The sequence below is a fragment of the Uloborus diversus genome, chromosome 6, assembly GCF_026930045.1.
Source record: "Uloborus diversus isolate 005 chromosome 6, Udiv.v.3.1, whole genome shotgun sequence".
NCBI lineage: Eukaryota > Metazoa > Arthropoda > Arachnida > Araneae > Uloboridae > Uloborus > Uloborus diversus.
Window position 1 is genome coordinate 23,645,300 of NC_072736.1, and position 12,154 is coordinate 23,657,453.

Sequence of the window (12,154 nt, forward strand, 5' to 3'; positions counted from 1 at the left end):
TAAAATACAGTTTATTATGAAAATGATCTTATGCAATGTATAATCTACACAAAAAGCCTACTCTTAAGAGCGATAACATCAAATTTATCAAATTTTGATATTTTATGAAATTATTGTAACTTTTTCCAGTTTTTAAGCATTTATGGTCAACTTCAAGGCGCGAGCGACACCTCAAGATATTTTTGCGGTCAAAATCCTTTTGCATAACCAAATATCTCTACAAAAGGCAACTTTTCCGGGATATTACTTAGCGTTTATCAGATTTTGATTTTCTTCAATCCACCCTAATGAACATGGCCAGTACTTCAAAAGTAAGTACACCTAGTACTAGAGCGGGATTAAGTGAATCTGAATCCAGCTTTTGTTGTAAAAATTTTTAAATTTTCTACACTTGCATTCAAAGAATCCCTTTTAAAATTAGCTAAAGATCGTTCGTATGTGTGTCAAAAGCTGCCCTTGCACGTTTTAATGTTGAGTATGATTTATCGCTGCTTTATGAATATTTCTGCGATAAATCTGCGCTTTCTTCTTCTCAGCCTCCTCATCCGCTTCACAGTCACAAAATAAGCAGTGTTTTTGAAAACAAAAGCTGGATTCAAATTCACTTAATCGCGATACAGTACGAGGAGGACTTACTTTTGAAGTATTTGGCATTGGAATTAAATCCTCACGTTACTGCAGAGATTGAACTTTTCCGGGTGTATGATTTTCTGCAACCACGCGAATTGTAATGGACTTCTGACTTCTTAAATAATCAGCATTTTAATAACTTCTCCCGACACTTGCATCGATTAAAGTTGGCATTCCACGACTGCCCAGCACAACAGTTTCACCTTCAGTCAAAAGTTTGTTGCAAATAAAGCAAAATTGTGACATTTTTCTTAAATATTGATCAGCACAAACAGTAGACGCTTGTAATAAATACGTTTATTCACTCGAATTGCACATTTAACTCTAAAAGAAGCATGTACGTCAGCACACCTAGAAGGGGTCATGGCCCAGATTGCGCCATCGAAATTTTTAGGGGGATTGTTTTGAGGGGTATTTTTTTCAGTTTTTGGAGGGGGACTCTTGCTTTTGAGGGGGGCTCCGCGATATTGAGGGGTGCGCCCATGCCCTTAGTGGGTTGGGCACCCCTGGGTATGTGAACGACGCCACACAGACTAGAATAGTCAGATGTTATTCAAGGCCATGCGAGTAGAGTGGATTCTGTAAGTGACTGGCTGTCTTTTGAGAGTACGCAATATCTGCGAAATGGTTTGGTCTTGGAGATAAAAATCATAAGGACCATTTTTATAGAGAATTTTGAGATCTACAACTTTGGTCTGAGGTACTTTTCGATAAACCTTCCCGTTTTTGAGAAAAATCCAAAAAACCTTAAATTTTGACCTTTGACCCCGAATAACTTTTTTAGCGCACATGGGATCGACGGGGACTTTTGGCACATTATTTGTAATGCTAAACCCAAGGTCTCTACAAAAATTCAGCTTTCCCGGAATTTTTGTTATTTCCATTGTCTAAATTGACCGGACTATTTGGGCTGATCAATATTTAAGAAAAATGTCACAATTTTGCTTTATTTGCAACAAACTTTTGACTGAAGGTGAAACTGTTGTGCTGGGCAGTCGTGGAATGCCAACTTTAATCGATGCAAGTGTCGGGAGAAGTTATAAGAATGCTGATTATTTAAGAAGTCAAAAGTTCGTTACAATTCGCGTGGATTGCAGAAAATCATACACCCGGAAAAGTTCAATCTCTGCAGCAACGTGAGGATTTAATTCCAAGGCCAAATACTTCAAAAGTAAGTCCTCCTCGTACTGTAACGCGATTAAGTGAATTTGAATCCAGCTTTTGTTTTCAAAAACACTGCTTATTTTGTGGCTGTGAAGCGGATGAGGAGGCTGAGAAGAAGAAAGCGCAGAATTATCGCAGAAATATTCATAAAGCAGCGACTAAATCATACTCAACATTAAAACGTGCAAGGGCAGCTCTTGGTACACCTAAGAACGATCTTTAGCTAATTTTTAAAGGGATTCTTTGAATGCAAGTGTAGAAAATTTAAGAACTTTTCTGCGATAATTCTGCGTTTTGTTCTTCTCAGTCTCTTCATCCGTTTCCTCGGCACAAAATAAGCAGTGTTTTTTACAACAAAAGCTGGATTCACATTCACTTAATACCACTCTAGTACGGGTGGACTTATTTTTGAAGTACTGGATATGTTCATTAAGGTGGATTGAAAAAAAATCAAAATCTGATAAACGCTAAGTAATAACCCGGAAAAGTTGCCTTTTGTAGAGATATTTGGTTATGCCAAAGGATTTCGACCGCAAAAAATATCTTGAGGTGTCGCTCCGCCTTGAAGTTGATCATAAATGCATAAAAACTGGAAAAAGTTACTATAATTTCATCAAGTATCAAAATTTGATAAATTTGATGTTATCGCTCTTAAGAGCAGGCTTTTTGCGCAGATTACACATTGCATAAGATCATTTTAATAATAAACTGTATTTTAAAGTCCCACACATCTTGAATTTGATCAATATAGTGTCAGAATTGATTAACACAGTGTTGCTCCGTATCTAGAGAAAAAACATTAGAAGATATGATTTGTAAAAGTTTGCTTTCATATTAATTAATTCTTACATAGATACGGAAAAAAAGAGCAATAAAAGCATTTTTTATCTAGTAAAAAAAATGTTAATTCTCCACTTAGCCCATAACTTTGGCTCAAAATGTCAAATTTACCTATGATAGAGAACAAAGGTTAAATATAAAAATTTTAAAATATAAATGTGGCTTGCAACAGCCCGCATAAGTCACCCTTTAAAACAAAAGACGTTGCTAAAGAAACTTTAATGGGTTTTGAGCCCTCAAACTGTAACCACATTGATTACAATAAAACATAAGTTTGGCGTGCGAGTTGAACTATTTTGCTTCTCATAATTTTCAGTCTTGATTGAAATTGTGGCTTGATGGTATTGTGGCTTAATATTTCTAGATTCTACTTTGAATCGAATAAATCCATCCCTTTTGATAAGAGAATAAACTATACCTGACACTTCTTTCTCTTATTTTACCTATCGTCTCGCTGCTTTAGTATGACATGTGAGGTTTTGAAAGCCATACTACTCAGTAGGTACGCCATCAAGCAATTTCTTTCAAAATTTTATAGAAAGTCCCCTTTTTGAAAGAGGGAGCTACCGAGTTTTACCAGTTCTGCTTATGAATGAGCTCATAGTATTCTCTCAGCTTCAAAATTGAAATCTGGAATTATAAATGTTCTTTGTCCATCTTCGAACTGGTCGTCGTAATCCGTCTCGAAACAAGTTCTCTGATGGTCATCCGCAATACCTAGTGTTATATTTTTTAGATTCTCCAAGTAACCAGTTTGCAGAACAAGAGCTGATGATCCGAACATAATACGACAACAAGTTTGAAGAATTCGATTGTACAGCGAAAATTTACAATTCCAGATTTCAACTTGAGTTCGTTGATAAGCAGAAGTGAGAAAACTCGGATCATCTTCTTAAAAAAGGAATATCAGATAAAACTTTAAAAGAAATGGTGCTTGATTGCGTAACCATTGAATTAAATGATTTCCAATGCCTCACGTTATACTAAAGCAGTGAAACGACGCGCAAAATTAGATGAAGAAGCGTCAACCACAGCTTGTTGTCTAACCAAGAGAGATAGATTTTAGAATCTAGAAATCTTAACTATTATGTATCACTAAGGCAAAAAAGATTGTCAGGAGTCAAGATAATAATGCAACTCGCCAGTCAAACTATGTTTTATTGTATGAAATGTGGTTACAGTTTGAGAGCTCAAAAAACATTTAAAAGGGGGGAGGTTGTTTAGAGGGGTATTTTTCTCAGTTTTTGGAGAAGACTCTTGTTTTTGAAGGAGGGGGGGGGGGCACGATATTGAGGGGTGCGCCCATGCCCTTTGTGGGTTGGGCACCTCCGGGTACGTGAACGATACCACACGGATTAGAATAGCCAGATGTTATTCAAGGCCATGCGAGTAGAGGGGATTCTATAAGTGACTGGCTGTCTTTTGAGAGTACGCAATGTCTGGGAAATGGTTTGGTCTTGGAGATAAAAATCATAAGGATATTTTTATACAGAATTTTGAGATCTACAACTTTGGTCTGAGGTACTTTTCGATAAAACTTACCGTTTTTGAGAAAAATCCAAAAAACCTAAAATTTTGACCTTTGACCCCTAATAACTTTTTTAGCGCACATGGGATCGTCGGGGACTTTTGGCACTTTATTTGTAATGCTAAACCCAAGGTCTCTACAAAAATTTAGCTTTCCCGGAATTTTTGTTATTTGATCACTATTTTTATGTCTAAATTGACCGGGCTACAGCAAAGTTTCGGATTTCGCCAAACTTGTAGAAAATAATATTTTATTTTATAAACAATTCACGTGCCGCTAATAATTGCTTACAGTGAACAATCACCAACGCGATAACTCGCCAGAAAACACAACCGCTCAAACACGCGCTCCGATCCAAAAAGGCTGATCTTAAGCTGATGCGTCAGCTCGTATATATAGGGGCCTTAAACTAGACTACTTACGAAAAAAACAGGGGTTTCACGAAAAAACTGGTTATTTAAAAGGGTTTTACTCATCAAAAATATTAAGAAACGCTGAAATAGAGAACAGTAGGTACTATATGTTTTAGAACAGCAAGAATTTTTCCACAAAGATTTGTATCTTTCACTATCAATTCATTGATATCTCATTACGATAACTCATTGGCGATCCTTAGTGACGTTCGGTTCAAACTGAAGTGCATAAAATACACTGCTCGACATTGAAAATGCAACACCAAGAAGGTGGTCACAAAATTATGAAATTTGGAAAAAAGACAGAAACGGCAAGGAATAATAAATGATCTTAATTTCAAAATGATAGGCAGAATACATAGCGAGAACTGCGTCGACTCATTAGGATGTAGGACCACCGCGGACAGCGATACACGAAGAAACACGTCTAGGCATAGAGTCAATAAGGGTGCGGATGGTATGCAGAGGGATGGCTCTCCATTCCCTTTCAACCATTTGCCACAGTTCGTCTTCTGAACGAGGCAGCGACAGAGTCTGCAAACGGCGTCCAATTACATCCCGCACATGTTCGATTGGTGACAGGTCAGGAGAGAATGGTGGCGAGGGAAGCATCTGTGTGCCTTGGAGAGCATGTTGGCAGATGCGAGCACTTTGTGGTCGAGCGTTATCCTGCTGAAAAATTGCATTAGGTAGCCCTTGAAGGTAAGGGATTGCCACCGGCCGCAGCACATTATCCAAGTATCGTTGGACCGTCATAGTGCCCTGAATACGAACTAGAGGTGATATGGAATTGTACGCAATTGCGCCCCAAACCATTATAACACGTTGTCGTGCGGTGGGACGTTTCACAGTTACTGCGGATTAGATCTGTCTTCACGTCGACGCCACATACGTATGCGGCGAATATCACTGGATAAACAGAAGCGGGGTTCATCTGAGAACACGACATTTCACCATTCTGGCATCCACGTCGCTCTAGTCCGGCACCATACTAAACGTTGCTGTCTATGCTGCGGGTCAATGACTGTCTTCTTAGCGGATGCCGTGATTGCAGACCACGTGCGACCAAACGACGGGAAATGGTTCCGGTTGACACGGAAATATTTAGGGTATCTTGCACCTGTTGCAGAATCGAGGAACGAGTGACTTGTGGGTCTGCTACAGCTTGTCGGTTTATGCGTCGATCCACGCATTCTGACGTCACTCTGGCTGCCCTTGCACCCCTCAATTTTACCACATTTCGTTGTTCCAACCATCTTCGGCACAGCCGATGCACCGTGCTCGCATCCATGTGGGTATCAGCTGCGATTTGACGTACGGACCAACCTCCTCCGATCACCATACCCCTCGTAAAATCGTCTATCTGCTGGAAGTGCCTTCGTTGACGGCGGCCTGGCATTCTCTCGTGTTACACGTATCCTCCAAGACAAAAACAAAAACAAAAGGTTTTTGTTTTGAGGTTTTTCCTGCAATCGGGGGTTTTAAAATGTTTACTTTTTGGTTATTTTCCCGCAATCTGCCGTAAAATTTTACTGATGTTTTTTTTTTGTTCAAACCTGATTGTTGAACACGCGTCACTAGACATAACTAGTATTTCGGAGGTGCACCGTGCAAAGCCGCAGCTAGTATGGTATAACATTCGCTGATTGCTACATCGTAAAATAATTGATGATAAATTGAGTAAAATCACTTAAGGTGAATCTAGAAAGATAACTTAGTTCGCAAATTCAACAAATTGTATCTGGAAATGTTTACTGCAATGAACCTCATTTTCACGCCTTCTTCGTTTTTCACTATGCATTAATTAAATCTTCTTGGGGCCGTGGTAGCCCGATCGATAGAGTGTCGGATTCGGGGCCGGAGGGTCCTGAGTTCGAACCTCGATGGTCGAAGACCCACCATCGTCATAAAAGGGGACTGCGCGACATTAAATATGCTCGTGATCTCAATGTCCTCCAAGTGAAACGATACCTCTGGGGGTGCTAGCACCAGGTAGCTATTAGCTCCTGGACTAGTTCTAAATTCTCATTAACTGTTCGATCCGGTGATGGTGCTGCCATCTATTGGTATAAAAAATAATAGAGGCAAGGCACTTAGTATGCAGTCCTCGACATAAATACAGTTGTAGTCAGTTGTGACTCGGAATCGGAATTAAATCTTCTTCATTTACAGAATAAAACAAGCAAACATCAATCAGGCAACACATCTAATGCTTGATCACCAGTTTTCTGCGATTCTTTTACACAAATAATAATTTTGTCAACCGCCAATTTTGGAACCAAAATGTTGAATGAGTATAGTAACCTTACCTCTACAAACGCATCGAGGGCATTCGTCATCAGGAACCTGCCTTTCGAGTTTGCAGCCGGGATCGCATCGTGGAGGAGTGCACAGGGGACCGCACACACACATCAAACACCCATCTGGGTTCACAACTTCATGACAATGTGGAAGACAAGAAACGGCCTCGCAAATCACTCCATCATCAGCTGCAAAGAAAAAGCACATGTTCCAGTTTCTTAGCTCGATTTCGTATCTACGTTTGCGTCATATGCAGAGATGGCAATTTAGACTAAAAAAGGGGGGGGAGGGCAAAAAAATAAATAATTTGAATTTTGACATCTTGAATTCAAATTATGTTTTTCGCAATCACGAGTGTGTGTATGTAGGCATGTGTGTTTGTGTGTGGGGGTATGTGTGTTTGTGTGTAGGGGGTATGTGTATGTTTGTGTAGGCATGTGTGTTTGTGTCTGTGTGCAGGCATAAGTGTGTGGGTAGTTGTGTGTATGAATATGTGTGCGTGGGGGCGGGGTATGTATATGTGTGTGTAGGCATGTGTTTGTGTCTGTGTGCAGGCATGAATGTGTGGGTAGTTGTGTGTATGTTGTGGTGTGTATGTGTATGTGTAGGTGTATGTGTATGTGTATAGGTGTATGTGTGTGTATGTGATTGTGTGTGCATGTGTGCGTGCGTGTGTGTGTGTGTGTGTGTGTAGTTGTGTATGTATGCGCGTGTGTGTAGGACATGGATGCAACCTGGAGACGGCTTTCGCTATAGGAGCAGCATCGTGAGGAGCCGGTCGACGGTGATGGTGCGAAGGGTGGCGGTGGGAAAATAAAATGATAGGACGCCAAAAAATCAGTCAAATAAGAACAATAAGCAATCGTGATTGCTCAAAAAAAAAAAAAGACAACTAAAAACCCTAGGATTTTAAGCGTCAGCAAGAAAAAAGGTAAAAAAAGATACAAAACTTCGCTAAGGCTGGTTTTGAGAGTATATGAGTGGTAACTGATGTAAATGTAAGAGCGTAACTCACGTTTTTCTTAAGATTTTGATGAATTACGTACACAATAACTTTCTCCGAAGAAACACTTAGGCTGGTAGACTAGATGTAATTATACTTATATTATTTACCCCAAAGTATTTTGAGATGTCACAAACACTTGGTAATAATTTCATTAAGGACGTACGACTTGTTTAGGAAAAAGAATTGATTTATTAACATTTAAACAATGAATACATAAACTAAAAGTTTCTGATTGTGCCAACTAATGTTTCGTAAACAGATATACAAAGTAACACAAATAGTTATGATCTGAAAAATTTTGGCATTTCTGCTTTCTTTATAATTTCTAGTTTTGGTTCATAAATTGGAAAATAAAACAAAAAAAAAATGAACCATAAAAGCTACCCCCCCCCCCCCCCCCCCCGATAGCCGCCATTGGTCATTTATATGCATTTAAATTCTTTGAAACTGTGTAACCTTTGCGCATGATACAACTACTTTCTGGGATTGAGAGCTATGGTTCATTCAGAATGTGTCTGGAAACTAGGAACATTCTGCATGGACCAAGGCTTATCTACTTTTTGGGCTTGAATGTACTACCTTATTCAGGTTAGTTTTGGCTGCCTGTACGGTATAAAAAAAATCCTGAAATTTTACGGCGAAAAATACTTGTGGAAAAACTTTTATGTTTTTTAAAATGGCAACAGTATTAGCCAAGCAGTTTGGTGTATATATACCCAGTGGGGCCGTGGTAGCCTGATCGGTAGGGCATTGGACTCGGGGCCGGAGGGGCTCGGGTTCGATCCCCGCTGGTCGAAGACCCACCGTCGTCATTAAAGGGGACTGGGCGACGTTAAATATGCTCGTGGTCTCAATGTCCTCCAAGTGAAACGATACCTCTGGGGGTGCTAGTACCAGGTAGCTATTAGCTCTTGGACTAGTTCTAAATTCTCATTAACTGTTCGATCCGGTGATGGTGCTGCCATCTATCGATATATAAAATAATGGAGGCAAGGCACTAGTATGCAGACCTCGACATAAATACAGTTGTAGTCAGTTGTGACTCTTGAATAGAATAGAAATATACCCAGTGAATTCATGTTCAAGTGCTTCTGTTAGTTCTGTTACGATTTTAATTTATGTTCGTTCATTTAGTTCATAATTTTTCTTCAATAAAATGTTTTAAGTTAATTGGTTTCATGTATCTGTTATAACAGCGTGGTAGAAGAGAGTAGGAAGTTGTTTCGCGATATCATTTTTGGTGCATCGGCCGGAAAGTCGTGAAAGGTGGAAATTGTGAGAGTTGTGTTTGAAGTTGCTTGTGGGGGGGGGGGGGGGAGTTGTTGGAAATTTTGTGGCACGTGCAAAGGTTGTGAGTGGTTTTTCATTTCTATTTTGACTGAAGTTTGTGTTATTTCTACTGTGTTGTTGTGAGCTGAACTGTTGTTGAATAGTAGGAAATTTGGCTCGTGAATTGAGAATTATAGAAATTGTGCTTTTATATACGTTAGTTGGTAATTGAAGTAAATAAGGATTGAAATGGCAGATATTGAAAAGTTAAAAGTTAAAAGAGCAGCTATTAGAATGACGACAACTAAACTAATTAAAAAAATGGATGACTTTTTGGTGAAGATTGAAACTTGCAGCGAGGATAATGATACTAAGTCGAGTATTTTGAAAGAGTTTCATGAGCAATTACTTGAGAAAGAAAAAAGTCTGAAATTTGTGAATTTGGATATTGAAGCGTATTTACCGCTAAATGAAATTGAAAAGGATTGTACTACTTCCGAAGAATATTCGGAAAATATAGTACTTTGGAAGCAACGAATAAAAAATAAAATAGAACTTTTGGAGACTAAAACTAACAATTCCAGTTCAGTTAATTCCTCAGAATTAAATGTTCAGAATGTTAGGACTGTAAAATTGCCTCGATTAAACATTAAAACTTACTATGGGGATCCAGCGGGATATTTGGAGTTTATGAATCAGTTTAATAATGCAATTGATAAAAATACAAATTTAAGCAAAATTGACAAGTTTAATTATTTAAAGACATTTTTGGGAGGTGCTGCAGCAAATTGCATTAAAGGTTTTACTTTATCAGAAGAAAATTACGATTCGGCTATTGAATTACTAAAAAAGTGTTTTGGTAATACACATACTTTGATTCAGTTACACATGAATAATTTATTGAAAATTCCTGCTGTGTATAATTCAAGGGATTTAAATAGGTTGCGAATTTTTTTTTGATAAAGTGGAAGTTCAAATTAGGAATTTGAAAAGTTTAGGCATTGAAATAGATTCATACTGTAATTTGTTAACACCAATCATACTTGATCGTGTTCCTAGAGATCTTGTTTTGGAATTCAATAGAAAATATTCGGAAGGGTATAAATTTCAGGACGTTCTTACTTTCTTAGAAAGTGAAATTCAATCGCGTGAACGTGCATTACTTGTGCAATTAAGGTCGGAATCGTTTAAATCTGGTTCAGAAAATTCGGATAAGAATGATTGTAAAAATGGGTCAAGTAACAGTAAGAGTTATAAAAACTATGCTGCAACAGCAAACTATGTGGCTAGTACAAAAAAGCATTGTGTATTTTGTAATAGTCCAGATCATGAGTTTTGTGAGTATAAAACTATCGAAGATCGTAGAAATAAGTTAAAAAATGAAAACCGTTGCTTTAAATGTTTCTCGAAAAATCATTATAGTCGCATGTGCAGGTTAAAAGTTGAATGCAAATTTTGTAAAAATAAATTTCACAGTTACGTTTTATGTGAAAATGCTAAGAATAAACCTTTAAGTAATGACAAAGTTAATGAACAAAATAACTCTGTTGTGACGCAATGTAATTCGTCGGCTTTAAAATCAAATATTTTATTGCTTACATGTTCAGTGATTGCAAGTGCAGGTAAAGATTCAAATTCTGTAGAAATTGCTCGAGTACTTTTAGATAACGGTTCTGAAAGATCTTGGATCACAAAATCTTTAGCAAGTCGTTTAAAATTAAATATAGTTAGAAGGGAAAGGCTTTCAGTTTATTCTTTCGGTTCGGTAAAAACATCGGAAAGAATTTATGAGGTTGCAAAACTTAAACTATCAAATAGAAATAATTCTGAATCATCAATTGAAATTGAAGTGTTAGTAACGCAAACAATAACTTCAGCATCCTTAGCAGTACCTAATGTCAACGTTCAAAATGCATTGCAACAGAAAGGCTTGTTCCTTGCAGATATGTGTAATAGTGAGAATGAAATTGAAGTTTTAATTGGAGGGGATGTGTTTTGGGGTATAATTTGCGATTCAAAAGTGTTCAAAATAAATGAAACATTAAGTTGCGTACCAACTATGTTTGGGTTAGCTATTCAGGGGGTCCAACAAAATTGCAATTCAAGCTTCGTAGGAGTTTTGGCTACGGATTGCGTAATTGCAAAGGATGTTCAGGTTCTTTGGGATCTTGTTGTTTTAGGTATCACAGATAAGGAAGAATTAACTTTAGCAGATAAGCGTATAATAGATAGATTTCAATCAAATTTAAAATTCATTCAGGGTAGATATGAAACACGATTGCTATGGAAATTTTCCCCGATTGAGTTAGGGAATAACTTTTGTAATGCAAAGAAAAGATTTGATGAATTGCAAATAATTCTTCGGAAGGATGAATGGTTGGCTAAAGAATATAATAAAATTATTGAGGAACAAGAACGGCTAGGTATAGTTCAGGAATGTATTAGAACTGAAAACGAATACTTTATGCCACATCGTCCTGTTGTTAGGATTGATAAGGATACGACTAAAGTGAGACTCGTTTTTAATTGTAGTTCAAAATTAAAGCAAAATATTTCGTTAAATGATGCGTTAGAATGTGGTCCAAATTTAAACGCTAACATTCTTGATATTATGTTAAACTTTAGGAAATTTAAAATTGCATTCAATGCAGACATTGAAAAGGCTTTCCTTATGATTAGTATTGCAAAAAATGATCGTAACTATTTGAAATTTATTTGGGCTTCAAATAACTCTGAGGGATATAAAATTATGCAAATGAATCGATTACCATTCGGTTGTACAATGTCAAATTTTGTTCTCAGTGCTACAATTAAAACTCACATAAAAAAATATGAAGATAATAGGCGTAAAACTGTTGAAATGTTGAAAAGTTCATTGTACGTCGATGATTTGTATTTTGGAGCTGAAAGCGTGGAAGAAGCATTTCAGTTGTCGTCTGATGCCGTATCAGTTTTGAAAAATGGGGGTTTCAACTTAAGAAAGCTAAGATCTAATTCAGTTGA

General features: G+C 37.6%; 1 protein-coding gene across 1 annotated transcript in view; it reads right to left on the minus strand.

The window, feature by feature from the left end:
• LOC129225091 (kielin/chordin-like protein) overlaps positions 1–12,154 on the minus strand; it is a 268,146-nt gene that overhangs the window by 147,100 nt on the left and 108,892 nt on the right. The window contains exon 11 of the mRNA XM_054859646.1: positions 6,885–7,064. Coding sequence (XP_054715621.1) covers positions 6,885–7,064 — 180 coding nt within the window. The remainder of the gene's footprint in view (positions 1–6,884; positions 7,065–12,154) is intronic.